Source organism: Mytilus edulis, chromosome 2, assembly GCF_963676685.1.
Source record: "Mytilus edulis chromosome 2, xbMytEdul2.2, whole genome shotgun sequence".
In the NCBI taxonomy this organism is placed as follows: Eukaryota; Metazoa; Mollusca; class Bivalvia; order Mytilida; family Mytilidae; genus Mytilus; species Mytilus edulis.
Genome location: NC_092345.1, coordinates 102,599,758 through 102,626,936, shown reverse-complemented (window position 1 = coordinate 102,626,936; position 27,179 = coordinate 102,599,758). Strand labels below are relative to the sequence as shown.

Below are 27,179 nucleotides of genomic sequence, written 5' to 3'. Positions count from 1 at the left end.
ATAACAGTTGACGGGAGACATATGACAAATGCAAGTGAGATAAATGCCTGGTAAGTCCTATAACAGTGGATATAACACCACCTGACACTACTGGTAAATCTATAACAGTTGACGGGAGACATATGACAAATGCAAGTGAGATAAATGCCTGGTAAGTCCTATAACAGTGGATATAACACCACCTGACACTACTGGTAAAATTATAACAGTTGACGGGAGACATATGACAAATGCAAGTGAGATTAATGCCTGGTAAGTCCGATAACAGTGGATATAACACCACCTGACACTACTGGTAAAATAACAGTTAACGGGAGACATATGACATATGCAAGTGAGATAAATGCCTGGTAAGTCCTATAACAGTGGATATAACACCACCTGACACTACTGGTAAATCTATAACAGTTGACGGGAGACATATGACAAATGCAAGTGAGATAAATGCCTGGTAAGTCCTATAACAGTGGATATAACACCACCTGACACTACTGGTAAAATAACAGTTGACGGGAGACATATGACAAATGCAAGTGAGATAAATGCCTGTTAAGTTATCTTTTCCTCGAATGTGACCTACCATGTTATGATTTTTACAAGGTAACAAGGTTTGTAATTTCATTAGTATGACGACAAGTGCCACATTTGAAGCAGGAACTGCTTGAAATTCTGGAGCACATGTGATAACCCCCGGTATTTGGTGGGGGTCGTGTTGCTATCGTTAGTAGTCTATGTTGTTTAATTGTCTTTTCGTTGTTTACTTTTTTTATCTTCAATGACGGTGTCAGCTTGTTTTTGACATAAAATACTTGGAACTTTTTGGATTCGAATCTTTATGGTATATGGCGCTTCTCTTTGTCACATTTCTTTTCTAATATTAATCAAAATTGTAGTAAATTGAAATACATTCACCTGAACAGAAAGCTTCATACTTTTCAATATAACAAAAAAAGAATTATATCTTCGCTTTCGTCAAAACGGGCTTCTCTGAAGTTATGAACAGGCGACAACTTTATTTTTGAATTCTCGTTCTCCTATATCAATGCTGTCCTTTCATTAAATAATTCAAAATTTGGTGACTTTGTTAAACATATTTATAACATTGAACTTAAAATAAGTAATACAATGAATACAGCTATGAAATTGATAATTTGGGTCGGTTGAGAACAAATCTTTACGACAAAAGGGATAATATCAGCTTCTCAGTAGTGTCCTATAAATTTCAAAGTAGCAACATTTCATAAGTACTTGTATACAGAGTATCTTATACGACATTTCAGGGCTTGCATTCCCTGTAATGATTTTCTCGATAGAGGATTAAACCCTTTAATGAAGCTTCATGTATTGAGAGTTCCAAATGGTAAAAAACGGTAACCCACAATCCGTTATTTTCCCCAAATTTTTGCATCACTACATTGTACGTGAGACTTATTTCTGAATATGTACTTATCATTGACAATGTAACTAATTGAGCAGGATTTCTAAACCCGGCTGAAGTAACTGATATTGTTAAAAAATTTAGCTGGGGTACGTGTTGCTCAGTCTTGAGTTTTGTATGAAATATAAACTTGTCTATTATATCGTCTTTTTAGCTCACCTGGCCCGAAGGGCCAAGTAAGCTTTTCTCATCACTTGGCGTCCGGCGTCCGTCGTCCGTCGTCGTCGTCGTCGTTAACTTTTACAAAAATCTTCTCCTCTGAAACTACTGGGCCAAATTAAACCAAACTTGGCCACAATCATTATTGGGGTATCTAGTTTAAAAAATGTGTGGCGTGACCCGCCAAACCAACCAAGATGGCCGCCATGGCTAAAAATAGAACATAGGGGTAAAATGCAGTTTTTGGCTTATAACTCAAAAACCAAAGCATTTAGAGCAAATCTGACAGGGGGTAAAATTATTTATCAGGTCAAAATGTATCTGCCCTGATATTTTCAGATAAATCGGACAACCCGTTGTTGGGTTGCTGCCCCTGAATTGGTAATTTTAGGGAAATTTTGTTGTTTTTGGTAATTATCTTGAATATTATTATAGATAGAGATAAACTGTAAACAGCAATAATGTTCAGCAAAGTAAGATTTACAAATAAGTCAACATGACCAAAATGGTCAGATGACCCCTTTAGGAGTTATTGCCCTTTAAAGTCAATTTTTAACCATTTTTCGTAAATTTTATAGATCTTTTACAAAAATCTTCTCCTCTGAAACTGCTGGGCCAAATTAATCCAAACTTGGCCACAATCATCATTGGGGTATCTAGTTTAAAAAATGTGTGGCGTGACCCGCCAAACCTACCAAGATGGCTGCCATGGCTAAAAATAGAACATAGGGGTAAAATGCAGTTTTTGGCTTATAACTCAAAAACAAAAGCATATAAAGCAAATCTGTCAGCAGTAAAATTGTTTATCAGGTCAAGATCTATTTGCCCTGAAATTTTCAGATGAATCGGACAACCCGTTGTTGGGTTGCTGCCCCTGAATTGGTAATTTTAGGGAAATTTTGCTGTTTTTGGTTATTATCTTGAATATTATTATAGATAGAGATAAACCGTAAACAGCATTAATGTTCAGCAAAGTAAGATTTACAAATAAATCAACATGACCAAAATGGTCAGTTGACCCCTTTAGGAGTTATTGCCCTTTAAAGTCAATTTTTAACCATTTTTCGTAAATTTTATAGATCTTTTACAAAAATCTTCTCCTCTGAAACTGCTGGGCCAAATTAATCCAAACTTGGCCATAATCATCTTTGGGGTATCTAGTTTAAAAAATGTGTGGCGTGACCCGCCAAACCAACCAAGATGGCCGCCATGGCTAAAAATAGAACATAGGGGTAAAATGCAGTTTTTGGCTTATAACTCAAAAACCAAAGCATTTAGAGCAAATCTGACAGGTTTAAATTGTTTGTCAGGTCAACATCTATCTGCCCTGAAATTTTCAGAAGTATCAGAGAACCTGTTGTTGGGTTGCTGCCCCTGAATTGGTAATTTTAAGGAAATTTTGCTGTTTTTGGTTATTATCTTAAGTATTATTATAGAAAGAGATAAACTGTAAACAGCAATAATGTTCAGCAAAGTAAGATTTACAAATAAGTCAACATGACCAAAATGGTCAATTGACCCCCTAAGGAGTTATTGTCCTTTATAGTCAATTTTAAACAATTTTCATAAAATTTGTAAATTTTTACTAATATTTTCCACAGAAACTACTAGGCCAATTCATTATAGATAGTGATAATTGTAAGCAGCAAGAATGTTCAGTAAAGTAAGATGTACAAACACATCACCATCACCAAAACACAATTTTGTCATGAAACCATCTGCTTCCTTTGTTTAATATTCACATAGACCAAGGTGAGCGACACAGGCTCTTTAGAGCCTCTAGTTTCAATTGTCAGTTTTCCCGACTCACAAGTTTTGAATGTCTCCTTCGTATATTCCGATTCTTTTTATGAAAATTATACTAGAACGAAATATTTTCACTGTAAAAACCTTGACAGTTTTGATTTTGAAAAATCATTGGTTAAATAACTTCTCCTTGTATAGTTGGACTGGTGTATTTGAGGATCCTGAAAGTGGAATAGATTACTATGAATGGGGTGTTGGGTCAACAGCTGGACAGGATGATGTCATTTCATTTTACTTTTCTTCACAAGATTGTGCATCATCTGCAGAAGACAGCACGATTGAACTTGATAATGGTCATTCTTATTTTATATCTGTAAAGGTACGTGTTCATTATTTATAGGTTTCGTATGAAGTATTTCTAGTGGCGCTACCATTCGCAAGAAAACATTATAAAATTGGATAATAGTGAGACCTATTACTTTGTGTGAAAAAAAAACATAACTATATTTCGAAATTAGATTAGAACATATTTTGATATGGAACAACAAATAACACAATATTTTAAAAAAAAAACGATGTTACAAAGAGGACTCAAAACAGCTAACAAAAGGGTCAGCCTAATCTACTTTAAATTAAACATCATTATACTGTGACACAGTGGTCTTAGTAGTTAACCTGCTGTATCTCTAGCCTGCCAACACTGACGTTAGTAGTTCAAACCCCACACGTGGTATGTACATTCGACTTCAAACTTCATTGACTAAAATTGCCAGTTTTTCTGTCAAGATGTTGGTGATTCTCTCCGGGCAATCTAGCTTTCTCTACAAAACAAATGATCGCTGCAAAATAGTCAAGTGTCGTGAAATGCAAAAAAAAAATTATCAATCAACCAATCAATCAATCCGGTAATAACAATGGGACAAACTTAACGTGCATAAAAAGTTTGACAAGTTTTATATATGATAAGATATTTGCGTTTGACGTGGACTTTAAGACAAATTGGAAAGACAGTTGTTAAATATTTGAAGCAAAGAAAAGATCTGAAAAGGCCGATTATTTCACGTTTGAAAGCGTCCACTTTTATTTACGAAATTACCTTACTTTTAAAATATTGGCGATTTCATAATGGGCTACTTTTATCAAAAGTTGCCAGGGTCGTTCAAAAATAGCTTTTTTTGAAGACATATAAGAACCTTATTCTATGTTGGAATTATAACACCGCTATAATTGTTATTTATACTAAAGTTTGTTATATTTTAGAGTTTCAATAAAGCTGGTTTGATGACTATAGCGTCCTCTTGGGCGTACATATTTGATATGTCAGCTCCTGTATCTGGACACGTTTACGACGGCATTAAAAATACCAGTCCCTCAGATATTGATTATCAAACAGATATATCTTCAATTAGCGTACACTGGGAAGGTTTTCATGATCCCCACAAAGTCATCAAGAACTTCTTTGTACACATAGGAACGTGTTCTGGATGTAGCAATGTAATGGAGCAACAGTATATTGGAGCTCATAGTGGTATACTATACAAGATATTAAACTTATCATTTATATCAAGCGTTTTTTCAAAGATTCTGATATTTTGTTTTATGTTGGCATGATGTACAATTTATAAAACCAGGTTTAATTCACATTTTTTCTACATAAGAAAATGCCTGTACCAAGTCAGGAACATTACAGTAGTTATCGATTCGTTTGACGTGTTTGAGGTTGTTTTTTTTTTGCCATTGGATTATGGACTTTCCGTTTTAAATCTTCCTCAGACTTCAGTATGTTTGTTATTTTCCTTTTTATATATTGATCCTATTACTTATAAGGCATTTTTATAAAGCCATGATATAAATCACCACTAACAATAGACTAGTTCGTCAAGTTCTTAATCCTTCTAGTCTAGTCTAGAACAATTTTCAAGAAATTTTAGAGGACTGATTACAGATGTGCCATCCCCGTCTGTCTGCTGTTACGAAAACGATGATACGAATGTTTCTTTGTCACACAATACAAGACAATGTCTCAATATTTACTGAAATTTTTCAGTTATCGGAATTTAAGCTTTATAGGAACTTATGATTTAAAAACTTAAACGATAACGTATACAAAGTAAATCTTATCATTCCTAGTCTATTGCATGTTAATTCTGTTTCTTATAGGGTACTGTTCTGTTTTACTTGTAGAATTCACGTTATCATATATCCATCTTATATCCGGGGAAACTTATTTTTCAACTGTAACTGCATGTAATACAGCTAATTTATGTTCATCTGTGACGTCAGATGGTGTCGTTATTGACAATAGTCCTCCTACAGTTGGAATAGTACAGGATGGAACAACAGACGATGATATAGAATATCAATCAGTCCGGTTGGTAACGCTACTTCTTTTAGGATTAGGGTCTGAATTTGGTTTAAAGAGCAGTTATGCTTAATAGGCATCTACAGAAAATAAACAAGAACGAATACCTCATTTGTTATTTCAATTTACGACGAAAGTTTTGAAAACATTGTTTTAAGTTTTAAAAGTTTTCTAAATACTCGAATGCTGTCTTCCAATAGCATTTTATTATAATGATATGTTATTCATCTTCATATGTATTCTTAGAATGAAAATCAGTTTTTGTAAATACGAAAACATATATTACCGTTCAATTATGTAGCATGAAATAAAGAGGCACTAAAGGCTTGTCTTGAGTTTTTGAAATTGAAAATTTTTTAAGATTTCATTTTCAGTCAGTTCCGATTCGCCATTTCAATGAGTAAACAACACTTTCAAATCAAAAACAGAATATGTTAACGTGTGTTTCAGTTTGTCAAAACTGGTAACGATGGAGAGAGCTTTATAAATCAATTATCTAAACAGAATGCATTTAAACACAATGTTATTTCAGTAGTATGTTTTACAGGAATGTTATAAGTGCAAAATGGTTTGGCTTCACAGATGCTCAATCTGGTATAGATCATTTTGTAGTCAGAGCTGGGTCAAGTCCTGGTACAAGCGATATCATCACACCAACAAAGTTACCACTAACAGACATATTTCTTATGACGGACATTCAATTGCCCTTGGAAAAAAGAATTTATATAACTATCAGAGCATATAACAAAGTCGGTAAGAAATAGTATGTGTACATTGTTGTAATTTATGATAGAGAGTTTCTCTCCTTGTTCGGAATTAAAAATCTTGCTGATGAATTCAGAATATATAAAACCTGACATGACAAGTGTCTGAAAAGAAAGTTGATAAACAAGGGTTACATAGTTTATGGTGGAGAGTTGTCTCATTGGCAATCATACATCTTCTTATTTTATATATTATGTCAAATGTAACAGTCAAAAACAGTCCCGTCCTTTTCTAAAAAAAGATCATTTGAAGATACCAAGAACACAAATAAAACATGATGGTCTTGAAGTATAGATGCCAGTTTGGGTTTGGGTTTCAATAGTTAGTGCCTCTTTTTCATAAAGTTGTCGTTGCTTATCTGCAGGACTGTTTTCCGAAGCAACTTCAAATGGTTTCCAGATAGACTTGTCAGGTCCAGTGATTATACAACGTCCATCTCTGTCACACGATCTAGGATCAGCAATAGATGGTTCTGTACAAGTTCGGTCAACATTGAGAATAAAATGGAACGTAGAAGATGAGCAATCATTTATTGAACGACAGTATTTGTCAATGGGTACCCATATTGGTGGGGAATTCAACATGACATCAACTCAGGTTAACAACTTTATTAAACTTTCACTTTGAATTGAAAAAAAAAGAACTAGTAAATCCCAATGTTGCATTAAATATTAATGACACATTGGATAGTAACTTTTTTAATCTGAAGACAAACCACCAATAGTAAACACCAAAAAGGAAAACAATGTAACGTTTTATATACAATTATGTGAATTTATACAAAACAATCGCAAAATTGGACACTTTGATATGATTATCTTATGACCATGCATATTTATATATACGGATTCAATAAAAAATAAAAGCAATGTGCTCCTAATGCAAACGCTCCTCATACATGATAATAATATAACAAACGAAAGAAATCCAGACTCTAACATTTTCACTGTCATAACTGTTTGAACAATAACATGTTCCTATACACCCAATCGCAAGAAACATGTTTCTGGAACCTGAAGACACAAGAAGAACTGTGTGTGCTGCGAAATTAACAAATGTTTAACCTTCCTTATGATGATAATATTTACCAAGACATTGCGAGTTATGCATGCATATTACTTTTTATGTTCATGAAATATATCTTTAATTGATAGATATGTATACAAATAAAATTGGAGAATTAATGAACCAGTTGTATGGCTAAATGACAGTCAGTCATACTGAATAAGCAATGAACTCAAAACGCATTGTGTATTCTTAAACTTATTTCAGTTGAATGGTATTACAACTGAATATACATTGACTGGTTTAGAACTGCATGATGGTGGCATATATATTATTAAACTCATTGTATGCAATGGTGCAAAAATATGTGTTGAAACAGATTCGGACAATATATTGGTAGATACATCGCCACCAGTAGCTGGTATGTAAAAGAGAGCTATGTGTTTAAATGATTCTATTATGTGTCTTGTTATAACTATTGTCATTTTATATTAATTATATGATGTATTGTATTGCTTAGTAGATCAACCACTGCATCATTGAGTAAACATTTCAATTTATTTGATTCAACTTTGATACCGAATACAAAAGTTAAATGTATTCCAGTCGATTGTTGTAATAAAAAAGAAGATTTTTTTCAATTCACATATAATGAATTTATTTTAAGGACGTCATAAACTGATTGAAGTTCTTAAAATAAATTCATTATATGTGAATTAATTGGTATTTTAGTCCTTAAAAGAAGACTTTTTTATATGTTATTAGGTGTGAACAACTAGCTTTCAGTAAATGTAAGTCTTTGTAGATCGGTCTTTTGTGTAATTAGTTGTGTTTCTGTTTGTGTCTATCTGATGAGTCAATAGTTATCAAAGGTACCAGGATTATAATTTAGTACGCCAGACGCGCGTTTCGTCTACATAAGACTCATCATATCAAAATATTAAAGCCAAACAAGTACAAAGTTGAAGAGCATTGAGGATCCAAAATTCCAAAAAGTTGTGCCAAAAACGGCTAAGGTAATCTATGCCTGGGATGAGAAAATCCTTAGTTTTTCGAAAAATTCAAAGTTTTGTAAACAGGAAATTTATCCTTTTTAACTGATCTTTACAGTGTGTGCTTATATTAAACTGTTAGACCATTGTTCTAGGTGGAGCGATCGCCATCAAACGTGTTTTACGTATCAGCATTTGCATGTACCTGTATATGATACCCCCTCCCTTTTCAGCATTTCAGTGACCAGTGACAATACTACAACAAATATATATCAAAATTGCACAAAAGAAGATATATACATGTTCATTGATTGTCAAAATGTGATTAATGCAGTTAAACTGGTACTATTATTTTTATCATTTATTTATTGATTTAATATTTGTTACTAATAAAAACATACTGTTTTATAGGCATGTTTGCTATTAGTACCTACCATGCAGCTGAATTAGAGCGACACACGGCTGACTGGATGACTTGGTCTGATTACAGACTTAATATGTCGTGGCTAGGGTTTTCGGATATCCACTCAGAAATAGGTAGTTACCATGTTTCTGTTGGCAGTGAATTTATGGCCAATGATTTAAACAAGGTATGCAGTATGACAATGTTTACTATTTGAATCATGATAAAACTAAAATATTCCTTTTTTAACAAGGGATCATAAATAAGTGTTTGATACACTTTGTATAAAAGAAATTATCAAAGTGTAAAACAGACGGCAAGTGGATATCCAAATAATGCCAATAGACTTTTATTATGTTGACAAACAAAGCAGGTAAAAGAATGATCAAAAAACAATTCTGCCCTATTAACAGTAGATGTGTACTTTAATATAAGAATAAAATTATTTCAGGTACCAGGAACTCCGATTATGTTTACACATAATGCATCTGGTATTCAGTATAAAGATGAAGGTCCACTACAGTACTTCACGGTTCCAACGCAAAAACTTACAAACTTTGCGGATATTTTTGTTAGCGTTTGGGCTGTAAACCAGGTACAAGAAAATTACGTTTATATAAGATACTTAGACAAAAGAAGATGTGGTATGAGTGCCAATAAGACAACTCTCAATCCAAGTCACAATTAGTAAACTTACTAAATGTAAAAATGGCAATGCAAATACATTACATACATGTCTGAGATTTAGTTAAATGAAAAATAAGTATTCGAAATAGTTTGTATTGATTAAAGTATTTAACACGATTGTATATGTATTTTCTTATGTTTATTTAATTCACTTTTTGCTCCATTCTTAAAAATAATAAAAAAATCAATCTTTACCTCCATTTGGTCGATACGAAACACGGTGTACGTTTTGTTTCTGGGGTTATACCAGTCAAATGCTAAACAAGCAATTTCATCGATACGCCATTTTAGTAATTTAATTGAACATAAATGAAAAATCGTCTCAATTTTTACAGTTATTTCTTTTACTTTAGTGCTTTTTCAGTTACAAAATTGTAATACCTTTGACTTATTTTGATTAGAGTTTAACTGATTTTTCTGGTGCAGAAAATGCGAACATTTAGCGTACAAACATAGTTTTTATTATTGTCGAGCATGCAACTTTTGTTGCAGAAAGCTCGACATAGGGATAGTGATCCGGCAGCGGCGTTAGCTAACTCCTTAAAAGCTGTATATTTTAGAAGGTGGAAGACCTGGATGCTTCATACTTTGTATATAGATGCCTCATGTTACGGAGTTTCTGTCAGTCACATGTCCAATGTCCTTGACCTCATTTTCATGGTTCAGTGACCACTTGAAAAAAAAGTTAAGAATTTTTGTAATGTTGAATCCTCTCTTATTGTAAATAATAGGATAACTATATTTGGTATGTGCGTACCTTGCAAGGTCCTCATGCCCGTCAGACAGTTTTCACTTGACCATGACCTCATTTCATGGATCAGTGAACAAGGTTAAGTTTTGGTGGTCAAGTCCATATCTCAGATACTATAAGCAATAGGGCTAGTATATTCGGTGTATGGAAGGACTGTTAGGTGTACATGTCCAACTGGCAGGTGTCATCTGACCTTGACCTCATTTTCATGGTTCAGTGGTTATAGTTAAGTTTTTGTGTTTTGGTCTATTTTTCCCATACTTTGTGCAATAAGTCTACTATATTTGTTGTATGGAATGATTGTAAGGTGTACATGTCTAGCGGGCAGATGTCATCTGACCTTGACCTCATTTTCATGGTTCAGTGGTCAAAGTTAAGTTTTTGAGTTTTGGTCTTTTTATCTAATATTATATGCCAAAGGTCAACTATACATGTATTTGGTGTATGGAAATATTTTATGATCTATATGTAAGTCCCGCAGGTTTTATTTGACCATAACCTCAATTTCACGGTTCATTGCACAGTGTTAAGTTTTTGTGTTTTGGTCTGTTTTTCTTAAACTATAAGTAATAGGTCAACTATATTTATTGTATGGAAGCATTGTTAGCTGTACATGTCTGCCTGGCATGGTTCATCTGACCTTGATCTCATTTTCATGGTTCATTTGTCTTTGTTTAGCTATCTTGGTTTATGTTAAGTTTATGTGGCAGTTGTTAAAGCTTTATACTTAAGACTATCAACATAATATCAACGATTAGTAAAGAAGGCGAGACATTTCAGTGTGTGCACTCTTGTGCATTTTCACATTGTCTCATTCTGAGATTGTGTTGGTCATCGTTTAAGACTTGTTTAAATGTTGAGCAATAAAAACATATTGATTCCTTTTAAAATGTATTTCATAGGTTGGTTTATGGAGTAGAATGATTCACAGTCAGTTTCAGTTAATACCAGGCGGGTTTTTAGATCTAATCAGGCGATGTTCGGCGCATTCATGCATTGGACATTGTGTCTGTTCTCCGAGAAACTCCCACTGTGCATTAAACGGAGACGCATGTAATGATATATCAAAAGGTAAACATATTCTGTTACTATAGAACAATACTCAATCTGATATATAAATAAAGACAAAACATATAGCATAACATAGATCATGTAACTTCTAAATCTCTACATTGTTTAGTTAAATTGGAAAAGATTACCAGTTGAGACATCAGATCAGTTGTATTTTTTTCTTTCAAACAATTAGAACAAAATCCTACTTTGCACATTCACTTATTTTTTGTATGATATTGTATGTAATAGTATTCTTATATGTACTGTTTAAATTCATATTTGTTTTATTTTAAACACGAAAAAGGTATCCAAAACCACAACAAATATTGAGCAATAAAAACCTTGTGAAGATTATTAACTCTTCAATGCTTTTAAAAAAAGAAGATGGTGTATGGTTGCCAATGAGACATCTGTCCACAAGAGACCGAAATGACACAGAAACTAACAACTATAGGTCCCCGTACGGCCTTCAACATTGAGCAACGTCCATAACGCATAGTCAGCTAAATGACGATGTTAAACAATTCAAACGAGAGAACTAACGGCCTTATTTATATAAAAAAAATGAACGAAAAACAAACCTGTAATCACTTATAATAAGCAATCCCACTAACATGTTTAATGTGTAATTAAACATGTTAGTGGGATTGCTTATTATAAGTGATTACATTTGATATTTTGTTTTGCCTTATGCTATACATTTGATGTTCAATACATAATGTAAATAAAAGTGACAGTAATATACCGCTGTTCATATATGCATCGGACATTTTGTAGACTTTTTTGTATAAATCTGAACAACGAAAAAATATTTTCTAATTGTTTGTGTTGAGCTTTATGTTATATACTTTCTTATCAGTTAACACTAACACTCTGCTAGAAGTGGTTGATATAACTGATTTAACATCGACTACACAGACCAAGTTTACACCAAGTAATACCAATCTTGCTGCTAAATGGAAAATATCTAAAAATCAAGGATTACAACCACAGTGGTAAGATTGATATACAAGCCACATTAGTAAATAAGATGCGGATTAAAGTTAAAAAAGAAATAATATAAATTCTTGATAATTTGTGTGGTTTTAAATCTAATTTCAGGTTACAAGTTGATGTATACTTATGAATATTATTTTTTTTTATCAACATGTAGTTAACCATGATAAAATGATATAATCAAAATATAATTCTGGTAACGTATAAACAGATATCTATAGAGATCAAAATATAGCCTTTTGATATAGTCGATGCTATTTTGAAATGAAGATATATTTCATGTATCACCAGTATTGTAGTCAGAACTTCGGTGTTGACATGCATAGCAATGATATGGTATTTTTTTTTATTAAATTAAATGTTCGCAAAAGTATGAAATTATTCGAAATACTAAGGATTTTTTTATCGTAGGCTTAGATCACCTAAGCCGCATTTGGCACAACTTTTTGGGGACCTCAAAGCTCTTAAGCTTTATACTTTATGTAGACGAAACGCGCGTATCAAATTATAAGCCTGGTACCTTTGAGAACTATATATGACATTCTTGTAAAACATCAGATTAGCAACTTAAGAAAATCTCCATGAATATTTAGGTATGAATGGAGTGTTGGTTTAGCTTCAATGGAAATTCCAGAAGGTGTTATCAATAGCTTTACTGATCCCGTATGGCATCATGTTGGACGTAGTATGGAAGCTGTTTACTCTCTACCAAGAGGTATAATCAAATATATTTTACTACAACGTTAAGATAAACAAAACATAAAAGGAACTATCGCAAAGAGTGTGTTCATCCTTTATTCGGTTGGTTATTGAACAAACTTCTGTACAAATTATCAAATAAACAAGAATCATTTGAAAATAGACGTTTCTGTTCCTTAAATACAGCAACATTTAGAGAGAATGTGACTTTGCAATAGAATGGCTTTTAACGCGGCTTCTGAATCAAGGATCTATTGAAATATACAAATAATGTCTTCTTTTTTATGTTGTTTGAGTCTTAAATTGAAAAGTCTCTGTTAAATGCTTTAATTGGCAATTGACTGCATGTATTAATAATCTACGTTTCCTTATACCCTATTTAATAGAAATAAAACATTTATTTATACTTAATTCTTTCTAAAATTACCAAAAGTTTGATGGCATGATTTTATGAAAGAAGGTTCGGGACATTTTGACTGATTTCCACTATTAGTAAACATTCTTTGATATTGTATTATATTGTTTATCAATTGTTTGTAATTCTTTTCATGTCCCTTTTATGGGCATTATGTTTTCTGGTCTGTGCGTCCGTCTGTCCGTCTATTTGTCAGTAGTCCCGCTCAAGATTAAAGTTTTTAATCGAAGTAGTTTTTGATGAAGTTGAGGTCCAATCAACTTGAGAAACTTATTACACATGTTCCTTATGACATGATCTTTCTAATTTTTATTAGAGATTTTACCCCATTTTCACGGTCCACTGAACATAGAAAACGATAGTGCGGACGGGGCATCCGTGTACTGTGGACACACTCTTGTTTTCAATTGATAACAATATGGTGTATGGTTTGAATTATTATTATAGTAAAAGATAGTGTAGGGACTTAAAGCTGTCAGTCTTGTTTAAAGATATAAGAATTTAAGCGTTATTGCAGGCAAAAATCTAAAAGAAACAGTATCCTACTCAGTATTTGTTCGGGTCTGGTATGATAAAAACACATATGCAATATTCAAGTCTCCAGGAATTACTGTGTTATCAAAACAAGTTCCAGTAAATGACCTCCAAGGAGCAGCAGTAAGTGATTATTTGCTTATTTATTGTCAAAAAGGTTAAACAGAAATTTTAACTAATATTGATTAATTTGTAATGATCTCAAATTGATCATTCCTTACTCATTAAATTTATTATTACATGAATGCAATACAGTTTGATTAGGTCGACGAATGATAACACGTTAAATTATTTAATTTCATATTACCTATGTACATTGTATGGACATTTCTTTCATTAAGAAATCATAGTTTTATGTAATAATGATTAAAAAAAAACTAATAATGAGATAGAATTAATTATTCAAGACAGTTTAAATAAGCAACACAGAATGGAAAATTTAGATAAGACATATATCTTTTAGGTTGTGGAGAAAGTACCAGGATTTTGGAAGAATGATGTAGATTTTATCAAAGCAGGGACACTATTTACGGTTTCCTGGGAAAACGTATTTCTCTCAATTCCGAATAGCATTGAACAGTTTAATCTTTATCTCAGCAGTTTTCCCGGAGGTAATTTTATATATGAAATGTTATTTTGAATTCAATGGTACCTTTATACATTTAATTTATTATAACTCTCGAAACAGTGCATTCCATTCGCGTTCAGTTAGGATAGAAGTATGTACATTTTGCAAATTACATGTTGTTTTAGTCAGCAATGAAGTAAACCCGTTGTAAAAACTTTATTCAGTACTATTTCTCTTACCATTTCGATGCTAACTATGTTTATACGACCAACGTACACCATATACAGAAAATTGATAATGATTTCATGGTATACTGCAGGAAAATATTTTGTTAATTTTTTATTTGTTATTCATTTCTACAGGAAGTGACCTGCATATTGTGGATGTAAATATACCATTGTCTTCATTTGGCTTCAATATAAGTCGATTAATGATGAAACCGGGAGTACGTTACTACAGCAATATTGTTGTGTCTACTTTGTCTGGACTAAGAACTACAGTATCATCTGATGGGATAACAGTAGACATGGCTGCACCTGTAACCGGTCTAGTGTATGATGGGATAGGTATGATATATATTGGGGTTAATACAAAGTAATAATTTAATTTATCATCTACATCCTTACTGAAAAGTCTGCAAGAGGATATTGGTGCTAATTTTAATCTATGTTTACTGAACTCTTCATTCTCCTTGGTTCCTATTTTTTGTGTCATTGAAATCCAATGCGTGGCAATATCGATGTTAAGGATCAGATAAGCTGCATTTGATATGTTGGATCTATAACACGAAAATCTTATAACTTTTGACTTTAAGAACTGTAACACAATCATAATTTGTGACAGCAGAAATGTTTCTAGTCCTTGGCTAAAAAAAAGAACATAGTGGTAAAATGTAGATTTTGGCTTTTATCTCTGAAACAAAAGCATTTAGAGCAAATATGACACGATGTATCAGGTGAAGATATATCTGCCCTGAAATTTTTAGACGAAACGAACAACCTGTTGTTGGGTTGCTGCCCCTGAATTGGTAATTTTAAGGATTTTTTGTTGTTTTTGGTTATTATCTTGAATATTATTATAGATAGAGATATACTGTAGTTTAAACATATTTATTCATAGTGGATTGGGAAACAAGTTTTACAACTTATATTAATCCCTTTCCACTTTTCGGGTGCGAGTGCTGCCTTGTTGCGGCATTAGACTACTATTTTTCGAAATCTACAAGGGTGTCTTTAACGTAAAAGAGATATGGCTCTCTCTTAACACGGGTCAGCCATTTATCGTGTCTTTCCGACGGACTATCATCGTTTCCCCAAGACCATACTCGCAAATTGTGTCAAGGGAGAGCCGAAAATTGAGTTCCTGAAATTTTCATCCCGAACGGGAATCGAACCAGAAACCTTTGTGTTAGTAGTCCGATATACTGTAAACAGCAATAATGTTCAGCAAAGTAAAATCTACAAATAAGTCCTTTGACCCAAATGGTCAGATGACCCCTTAAGGAGTTATTGCCCTTTATACTCAATTTTTAAAACAAAATCGTAAGTTTTTGTAATCTTTTACAAAATCTTTTCCTCTGAAATTGCTAGGACAAATCTATCCAAACTTGTCCGCAATCGTCATTAGGGTATCATGTTTAAAAAGTTTGTCCGATGACCCCGCCCGCGAACAAAGATGACCGACATTGCAAAAAATAATACAAATTGTAAAATGCAGTTTTTGGCTCATATCTCTGAAACCAAAGCATTTAGAGAAAATCTGACGAGGATAATATTGTTCATTAGGTCAAGATGTATCTGAAATTTTCAGACCAATCAGGCAGCCCGTTGTTGGGTTGCTACCCCTGAATTTTAAGAATTTTTTTTGGCAGCTTTTGTCTCCAATATTATTTTAGATAGAAATAAACTGTAAACAACCAAAGTAAGACCTACAAATAAGTCAACATGACCAAAATTGTCAATTGATCCCTTAAGAAATTATTACCCTTTATAGTCAACTTTTAACAACTTTCATAAACTGTAAATTTTTGTAAATTTTTACAAAATATTTTCCTCTGTAACTGGGCCAAGTTCATTATAGATAGAGATAATTGTAAGCAGCAAGAATTTTCAGTAAAATAAGATCTACAAACACATCACCGTCACGAAAACAAACTTTTGTCATGAATCCATCTATGTCCTTTGTTTAATAAGCAAATTTACCAAGGTGAGTGACACAGGGTCTTTAGAGCCTCTAGTTATTATCGTTTTGACAATTATATTTTTTAAGCTGTGATCAAATCATTTAAATATGTTCACTTGGCCTATAAGTAACTATATTATTTGTTGACAGGTCTACATGACAACGCTTACCAAAACAAGTCTGAAATTGTGTCTGGTAACTGGCATGGCTTCCTTGATACAGAAAGTGGATTAAGCAAATACCATTGGTGTGTTGGAACAAAACAATCAGATGATCATTGCAACGTACTATCATGGAAAAATGTTGGAATGCATACATATGTGTCTAAACAACTGACAACTGAAATTGAAAATGGTAGATACATATATTTGTTTTTAAACTTATTATTGTTAACAATCTAATGTGTCCAGTACATAAGTAATTGGTACCACTCAATTGTTGTATTGTTGTTGAATTTTGAAAAAGTAACATCACAAAAATACTGAACTCCGAGGAAAATTCAATCGGAAAGTCCCTAATCACATGGCAAATTCAAATGACAAAAAAAAAATCAAATGAATGGACAACAACTGACATATGTCTGACTTGGTACAGGCATTTTCAAATGTAGAGAATGGTAGATTGAACCTGGTTTTATAGCGCTAAATCTCTCACCTTTACGACAGTCGCATCAATTTTAATAACATTGACAATGATGCGTGAACAATACAAACAGACACAATAGGTAAAAATGTCACAAATAAAGGTTAAAAGTCTAATTCGGTAGGTTACATTCGTGAAAAGGGAACGGGATTGTAGTTACGACATGTTGAACATATCCGATATCATCTCTATCGGAGATATTCCATAACGGTCAACCAACTCGTGATGGCGTCCGTAAAATTTACGAAATTACTAATACAAAGCATTTCAAGAAAGGGAATTATTTTTCTTTTTGTTTTATTCTTAACATTACTAAAAAATAAATAAAGAAAAAATGAAAAAATCTTACCAAAGAAATGGACAGCAATATTCCATACATTGGTTAAAATCGGCAAATTTTAAGTGCCGTTTATTTAGTAAAGCATTATTCCCTACTAATTGATAATATACTGTCAAATATTAACTTATTTAGGTCATACTGTGTACAGTAAAGTATATGCAGTCGACAGTGTTGGTCACATGTCACCTATCATAGTATCAAGTGGAGTTACCATAGATACATCACCTCCTGTACCTATTTCATTCAACCATTCATCGAACAATCTAGTACAAAATCCATCCTTTGAAGAGACAAATGGGTGTTTTCTTGATTTTTCAAACATTTCATCCAAGCTGCTTTGTTCAACTGATGCTTGTTTAAAACCTACATCATGGCATGTTAACAAAGAAGACTGTACAGTAGTTATCCGATCGGATGTATACACAGCTTATGATGGACGATCATTTTGCTTTGTGCATGGAACTATAAAACAGAACATATCCGGTTTGATACCAGGGGAAGTATATAGATTAACATTTGTGGCTGGTCATTCTCCAATATCAGATTCTGCAGTTCAAAACATAGAGGGAGTAGTCAATTTCGGAGATAATCAACATATATTTCTTATCTTCACTAAAGACCAAACACATGGCGTTATATCTCCAGGAGTGATTTGGCACAAACATTCATTTTATTTCAAAGCCAAAGCAGAGATTGTTGAAGCTGTCTTAGGGAGTTTAGATAAAAACACTGGTATCCTTATAGATGATGTAGTTATAGAACAAGTTCTTCCTCTGGATAGTGGTAGTAAGGTTCATGTTACTACGGTTGTATTACATCAGTGGTCATCTATCCATGCGTCTTGGTTATTTGAAGATACAGAGAGTCCAATAGTGCAATATTTATGGGCAGTTGGTAAGTATTTAACATGTGTGTACCATATTTTAAATATACTTTGGACGACTAATATCCACCAATAGTACGGTGACAAATCAGGTAAATTTGAAAATTTAAAGGACCGAAATACCTCACGGCTAATTTTGGTCTTATTTTGTAGAAAAAATATAATATCCTTTGATTAAGGCATGTCGTAGAGTGTCAAAGTGGTGCAGATTTTTGAAAACTGCAGTCAAAGGTCAAAAGGGGTGGATTTTAAAAAATCCAGAATTTTAGACATTTTGGACAATTTCTCGATAGTCTCTCATGTTAGATGAGATTTTTTTTTTGGAAGCATGCGCTAGGAATGCTCCACAAATATAGCTAGTCATATTTATGTCTGATTACCAGACATTAGTGATCATGTAAGAAAATGAAACAAATATCATTATCTACGGAAGTTATCGACAAAAAATATTCATAATTAAGATTTAGCTATGCAATAGTATATGGCCACCTATAAAGATATTTTTGGGAAAGTTTTTTTAAAATGCCATAAAGAACAGAGGAGAAATAAGAACTGTAAAGGTAACACCCGGTCCATGATGTTATGAAAAAAATGATGAAAATTCTTGGCTGATAATTTTAACTTAAAACGATGTTAGAACTATAAAAATTAGTCTTCATGTTCATGACACAATAGTACAAAAGTTTGTTTTTATATTAATAAATAAATCAGTACTAGACCAATATCACATTTAAAAGATGTGTCCCCCTTTTTTATAAAACAACGACAGACATGGTTGTCATTTGTTCACGTGGTTCATAAATGTTTCTCGTTTCTCGTTTTTTATATTGATTAGACCGTTGCAATGCTTTTATACTGATAATTTTTTGAATCCCTTACTGTTCGGTGTGAGCCAATGCTCCGTTTTGACGACCGTACTTTGACCTATAATGGTTAACTTTTACAAATTAAAAATTAAAATTAAAAAATCTATGAACAATAAAATAAAAAGCAGAATTGAAAGCCCAATATATATATGTGAACTACAAACAAAGATTCACAGGGATATACCACTTCAAAGGTTGCTGTCTATGTATAATTTTAATACACTAACACTATATATCAATATGCACATCAATATAAAAAGGTAACGGAATACTAGAAAAGAACAAGAATGTGTCCCAAGTACACCGATGCCCCATCCGCACTATCATTTTCTATGTTCAGTGTACTGATTGGTCATTGCTTCTGGGGTCATTTTTATCAGCGGTGAACTGATTTTCACTGCAACATATGTGTGAATATAATAAATAGCTAGAATGATACATTTTGATGCACGCATGTTTTTCCTGACCCATTGTTAGTGTTATCCTTTGCCAATTTCGATTAGAGAAGACTTGTCGCATCATGTAAGAGCGCGAGCTTCTGTTGATGTGCCAGAAATCAGGGGTAACTAAAAAGTTGCATATGTTGTGAATAGGTCACGAAAAACTGCCTTGTGGCTTTTGTTGAAGAAACGCCTCAAGTCTAAAATCACAATTCATCGTGTGACATCTGAGGAAAATAACTTATTAGAAATAAAACATAACTGTCATGATTTTAATATGCTGCAACCCCTGGAATAACTTTTCAATATCTGCTCATTGGCAAAAAGAGGCGGCAGAATAATTCTTATATCTGTCTCTTAAGTAATTTACAGATCCTGCAGAAAATTACTTCTATAGATTTTGAAAAGAGTCCGCTAGAAATATTTCGTCATGTTCTTGCAAATCAGAATCATTGTAGTGCGATAGTGCATAGTTACAATGTACCTACAAATCTTATCAACCCATATTTATTTTCAGGTGCACAAATACATTTCTTATAATCTCTAATTGATCTGCATTCAATGACTTGAAGAACAGTTTGGATCTACCACCATTTGAAATAAACCTTATTGTCCCTCTGACCCCTTTAACAGCTGACTATACGGTATGGGATTTGATTATTGTTGAAGGTCGTGCGATAACTTATAGTTGTAAATATCTGTGTCATTGTGGTCTCTTGTGAAGAGTTGTTCTATTGGCAATCATACCACATTTTTATATACACCAATGTTCGATGTAAGGGGAGGGTTGGGCGCTTACTGACTTCTTTAACCTCACCACAGTCTGTATGCGGCTGTCCCAATTCAGGAGCCTGTTTTTCAGTTGTTGTAATTTGTTGCTGTTACATTTTTGTTGTTCGTTTATTATTTTGTACATTGATTATGCCGTTGTTTTTCTCGTTTGAATTGTTTTACATTTGTCAATTCGGGCCCTTTATTGCTGACTATGCGGTAAGGGCTTTGCTTAATGTTGAAGGCCGCACGGTGACTTTTAGTTTTAAATGTATGTGTAATATTTGGTCTTTTGTAGAGATTTGTGTAATTGGCAATCATACCACATACTTTTTTATTATGGTTTTAAAGCAGTCATTGGCCAAATCTCAATAACTGTTGTACCATTTTACATAAAGACTTTGGACACTTCCAATACCATCTACTAGTATCTGATCAGGGGTGTGCTGGTTTTGCATTAAGGAATATTGAACACTCAGCTAAAGTATACATTTCCGTTCAGTATCAAATGAGAGTGCATTGTAATCTTTATCCATTGGAAAAAAATTGTCATCTACTAACCAGGCAAAATATTTATCAGAGAATTTGGAATACATTGTAAAGATAGAAATAATTTGAAATTTTGAACGTAAAAAGATTTTCACTATTTCTGTTTTCGCAAAATGCAATATATGTAAACAAATGTAACAAGCAAACTATACGACAACGAAAATGTTGTTTTCTTTCTTTTGCAAACATAACATCATGTAGACACTCTATTAGTATTTGAAAAGCAACATCATGCCTCTAATAATTTGAAGCATGCATGCTGAATGTTGAAGCGGCTTGTTCTTAAAGTTATTTATGAAGAATAGACTCACCACCTGCCTGATAATTTGCGTCATTTAAAACAATATCGGCACGCTCAAATGACTCGACATGCCTTAATTGCTTAGCTTGTATGACGTTTGCCTCCAGAAAAGACATTTTTTTATTAGTCATGGTAATCATGGTAATATTTGTCATGAAGCATGTTTTAACGAAAGTTGATTCATCGTTACAAGCATGTTTTGTTTTCCTCACTAATCCAAATATATGAAAATGTGTTTTTCTTTGACATGTAAAGGCTTAATAACACGATCTAAGCTGCTTTACTCGTTTTTATTAAATGGAATTACAACTGACAATAACTTTCCGGAATTTTTTTGGAGTTGTTCCAATGTGGTTCAAAATTAGTCTTTTCGAAAATCAAGAATAAAAGCACCTCAAAAGTTATTAAACCTTTTCATCTGTACTTATTCAAGCACATAGACACAACTATTGATACAAAATATATTCTTTTTTATAAAACTAATGAAAATGCATGTTAAATGCATTGCATTTCATATGACAGGGTAAAATAGGAAAGGGGAACGTTATATGATTTATTGGGGTGAAAATTGAGTAGTAATACTGCTATGTGATTAGTTTTATAAAAATGCTTTAAAAAGTCGATTTGTATGTTCTGTCAAACTTTTATATATCAAAACTTCTTAAGTATTGGTTGTTCCACATTTTTGTGTGAAAATTTACTATTGGTGATCTATATAAGAAATGTAATATACTTTGACAGACGGTAAGATTGAAAAAAATGTTACATTTATTTGAAAATCATCCAATTCACTCAATGTATGTGTTTATATGATATTAAAATTTGATGTCAACTAAAAGCTGATACATCACTCTTTCATCTGATACCAAATTTTTTAATGATATCTTCATTCGGGAATTTATTATAAGCGTTCACGTATTTGGAAATGAAAAAGAAAAAAGTCCGAAAATCACACTTTAACTCGATTTTACAAAAAACTGCACCGTGGAAAAACTCTACGACAGGGCTAAAATGAAAGTATAATATTTACTCTATCTTCATGCAAATTTTCAGCCGTGAGGTATTTCGATCCATTAAACTCTTTAAATAAGCGACTTTTTCCGATTTGTCATGATGGGAGAAAACATGAAATTACAGATATATGTAACACTGTATTTTTATATCAGATCAACTGTACGTCAGACTTCGGTCGAACATAGTTATAAGCTCTCATGTTTCAATTAAAATGTTATTATTACTATTGTAAAGCTGACACCACATAAAGATATGCAATGATTCGGACTTGAATATTTCGCCAAAGATGAAATAGTTATAACACGATAATTTATTGTACAAATCAATTTTTGCCAATTTTTATTGCATTTGTCCTGCTTAATTTTATTTGTTATTTTTATTTTGATCGGCTCTCAAAACGTAACATTAAATAAAAGATAAGGGCATGTTTTGTGATTGCGTATGAGTAAAGTGTAATTATTTCTTACTAGGTTATACAGAGGGGAGTACAGAAATTCAGGGTTTTACTAACGTTGGCGTCAACACTTTTGGGTTTAACTACAACGTTACTCTCGTACACTCCACAACGATATACGTAACCGTGATTGCAGTTAATGCTGCGGGACTCTCAACAAAACTACACTCCATTGATGTCCTAGTTGATCTTACCCCACCAGAAATAGCTTACGTTAATGATGGCACAGGTATTTAAAACACAATTCACTAGTAATTCTGATCTGATGATTTTTCGTTTTATATTAGTAAAGCAATATTTGGATTCAAACGAAAGACGGGAAATCATGTCACAATCAAATTCATTTTGAGAGTTGTATTTTGAAGAACGCATGAGAACACAAGAAATTGATAACGTAAATTTTGTCAGATAAAATCAATACATTCTGAAGTAAATCTGTATTTCTTCATTATTTGAGGACACTATTAAAGATTGCTGTTTTTCATCGGGTTGTCCTTTATATAAAGATTTAGGGGTTTTTTTTCATTTCTTTCTTTCTAAGCTTTCAAATAATGAAACGTTGCTGGAGACGTTTCATTTCAAAATACGTGTCTTTTTAGTTCGCTTTAATTGAAAAAGTCTGCTTAGTCCGTTCAGAATAGAAATAATTCATAAAACTAAAGATTATCCGAGATTGTAACCCTTATTATATTTGTTATTGCAATACTACAAACTGTTATGTTTGGAAATAAAAAGATGTGATATTGGTGAAAAATATAAGAGAAGAATTTATTCTTCATTTTTTTTTGTGAGTTCGGTTTAAAATAATTTCTGTTAACTTTTTTTTATTTTTCACAACTTTCCTTAACTATTACTTTGTATAAATATCAACGATCTTCTATTTGAATAGGGTCCGATATTGATGGACAGGTTTCACATACGATATCTGCTAATTGGAATGTTGTTGATGAGGAATCCGGCATTGAATATTGTGAATGGGCTGCTGGTACGTACATTAAATACTAATGCAATATCCTATCATTATCAATCGCTAGATATAATTGCTTGCCTAGTGATTACAGATATTCCCGATTGCAGCAAACTCATACAGGTAAATTTCACAACCCAAATTCAAATTGAACACCTGTTTTTCATCGCACTGTAACATCATGTCAAACGTTTCCATTATCATAAAACTAAAACATCAAGTATACCCCGCTTAGACAAGACTCATCAGTGACGCCCGAATTAAACAAGTTTAGACGCAAAAAAAGTACAAAGTTAAAGAGCATTGTGGTCCAAAGGTTGAAAGTTATTGCCAATTTCACCTTTGGTTATCTTTTGCCGGGGTAGACACATCCTGATTTTTTTCGACCAATTTGAAATTCAATGAACAGTTTGACAACAGTTTGATTAATACAGAAGCGGACTACTGGTCTGGTGATATCGTTGGTGGGGAAGGGGTGTGTGGGTAGGTGGTGATCCATCAGTAATGACATCGACCCGGTGGTTGTAATTATAAGTATTTTGTCCACGAGCATCACTGAAGAGACATGTATTGTCGAAATGCGCATCTGGTGCAAGAAAATTGATACCGTTAATTTTATTAAAACAGATACCAAGCTTAACATTTGAAGAACTGAAGTACTCTAATATCATATATATTTTTTTTACAGTTGACCTCACACTATGCACCATTTGTCGATTCCCACTTCTTTCTGTCCACCCTTCAGTCTCTGTTTTTAAATAAGGTAACCTTATATCTTCTATGTTTATTTATGATTCTGGTGGGAATCGTAGAATTAGGATATAAAATGTTTTATTTTTTTTACTCTTTTCTGTAAATTTTAGTTTTTCACAGCACACTAGGTCTTCAATTCCAATTGAGAATAAATAATATATTGCTATTACTTTTTCCAGGTTTGCAACAATTTGGAAATGAGGTGTTCGAATTTACAAAGACTGCTGATGTGTTGAAAGCAACATCAACGATGGACAGAGACAAAGTTTTTAATAAAAAGATCTACCTTACCATTCGCTGTCGAAATATGGCAGGATTATATACTACAGCTTGTTCTGATGGAATTGTTATATCTGATCAATCTCCGTCGGCTCGAAATGCTGAACTAGAGGTTTTGTCTCAGTCTATAACTGAATACCAACAAGGCAATGGTCACCAAGCCAGTAAAACATCTGTTAAAATGAAATGGTCGGGATTTTCTGATCCGTTTGGAATTATGTCGTTTATTGTAAGTATATTGTTCTATTGATGATCGTATTTGATTACATCTCTAAATCCCCTTCTTTGGAAAGTCAAGTACAAAGCTGTAATAAAAATTCGTTCATTAAACTAATAATGAAAGAGATGTGCATTTAAGTCAGTTAGACATCATACAAAATATACTTAGTTAGCTAAGTTTAGGTAACAATATTGTTCTGTTGCAGGTGAAATTTGACGGAATGGATACCGATATAACGACCACTATTATAAACGTTAACAAAGATATATCATATCTTTCACTGTTTGGACTAAAACTGTCTGATGATAGGTACACGACAACTGTAAACGCTGTTAACCCTATGTACCTGCGCAGTATAGATGTAACAACGAACCTGACCATTCAGAACTCTGCTCCAGGACTCACTGGTAAGGTGTTTAATTTTGTAAAAAAGTAATGTGTTTTCCTTTTTAACCCAGATATTTTTCTATGAGTAAAAGTATCAATTATTCCAATAATAAGGATGTTCTTATCCTAGGCAGAAAACGCAAGCCGTATTAGGCACAATGTTGGGAACTTTTGGTCCTCAGTGCTCTTCAACTTTGTACTTGTTTTGGCTTTCGAACTTTTTTCATCTGAGCGTCACTTGTTAGTCTTGTGAAGACGAAACCCACATCTGGCGTATTAAATTTTAAACCTGGTACCTCCTGTTAGCTATTATTCGTGTGTTTCTTTGTCTTTTATGTTCTCCAATTTATTTTTATTGTAGTCCAGTCGTGCAATGTTGTCATTTTGATGTTATATTTAACATTAAAATGCAGAGGATTGGCATGCCACAAAACTAGGTTCAACCCACCATTGTTTTCTTAAAATGTCCTGTTCCAAGTCAGGAAAATGACCATTGTTATATTATAGTTCGTTTTTGCGCGTGTTACATTTTCATGTTGTGTTTCAGTTGTGTCGTTGTTCTGCTCTTATATTTGATGCGTTTTCCTACGTTTTAGTTTGTAACCCGGATATTTTTTTTCAATCGATTTATGAGGTTCGAACAGCGGTATACTACTGTTGCCTTTATTTATTTTCTGGAATTTTTTATAGCACGCTTGTTTGAAATTATATATATAAATAACAGAAGTTGTTGGATGGACGTTTATGAGGGCGAAAATAATAAATAACTTAAAGACATATCTTGTTAACATATAGTTGTCCCTTTAAAAAGATATCTACTAGCATACAAAAGTGGGACAACAGATACCAGAAGGACAGTCAAACTCATAAATCGAAAATAAACTGTCAACGCCATGGTTAAAAATTAAAAAGACAAGCACAAACAATAGTACACATGACACAACATAGAAAACTAAAGAATAAGCAACACGAACTCCGCTAAAAACTGGGGGTGATCGCAGGTGCAAAAATGTTTGATGACTATATGGTTTAAGCTAAACTGTGTTCGTCTTTTAGGTGCTGATGCTTCCGTAACAAGAAAAGAGAACAAAATTACGGTTAACTGGAAGGATTGCTTTGCATATCAAGGACGTATGGTTTTTGAAATTTCAATAGGAACAACTATAGGAGGAGCTGATATTATCCAATGGCAAGAAACTTTGAATGATTTTATAGAAGTGGAAGTTCCAGAAAAATTTAAAGATGACAGTGATGTCAAATTATTCTTTTACATCCGGGCAATTGGAGAGAGTGGAGAAAACACTTCACTTAATGCAAACACTGTATTATAAAATGGTTCATAAGTTTAACATTATGATACAAAAAAAATACAAATCCTCAAAATCAATATTTCTTTAAAATACTTTAATGCGCATATCTGAAACTAAATATTTATTTTGTGGTGAATTTTACGCTTTGATAATACGTGAAGTTCATCTTTTTATTTTTTATTTTTTAAAACTAAATTATATAGAATATGGACCTAATATATATCTTGAATAAATTCTTTACTTTACTTA

At 32.8% G+C, this 27,179-nt stretch overlaps 1 protein-coding gene across 1 annotated transcript; it reads left to right on the top strand.

The window, feature by feature from the left end:
- Window positions 1–345: 345 nt before the first annotated feature.
- Window positions 346–27,179, top strand: LOC139513742 (uncharacterized). The gene is made up of 22 exons (XM_071302510.1): window positions 346–451; window positions 3,542–3,722; window positions 4,604–4,871; window positions 5,528–5,714; window positions 6,253–6,458; window positions 6,835–7,067; window positions 7,743–7,896; window positions 8,879–9,057; window positions 9,322–9,465; window positions 11,211–11,379; window positions 12,221–12,356; window positions 12,951–13,072; window positions 13,989–14,128; window positions 14,469–14,616; window positions 14,936–15,139; window positions 16,905–17,108; window positions 17,869–18,630; window positions 23,031–23,243; window positions 23,904–23,999; window positions 24,914–25,242; window positions 25,439–25,640; window positions 26,677–27,179. Exons 1-22 carry the CDS (start codon window positions 423–425, stop codon window positions 26,949–26,951), a joined length of 4,581 nt encoding a protein of 1,526 aa, XP_071158611.1. The 5' UTR covers window positions 346–422; the 3' UTR covers window positions 26,952–27,179.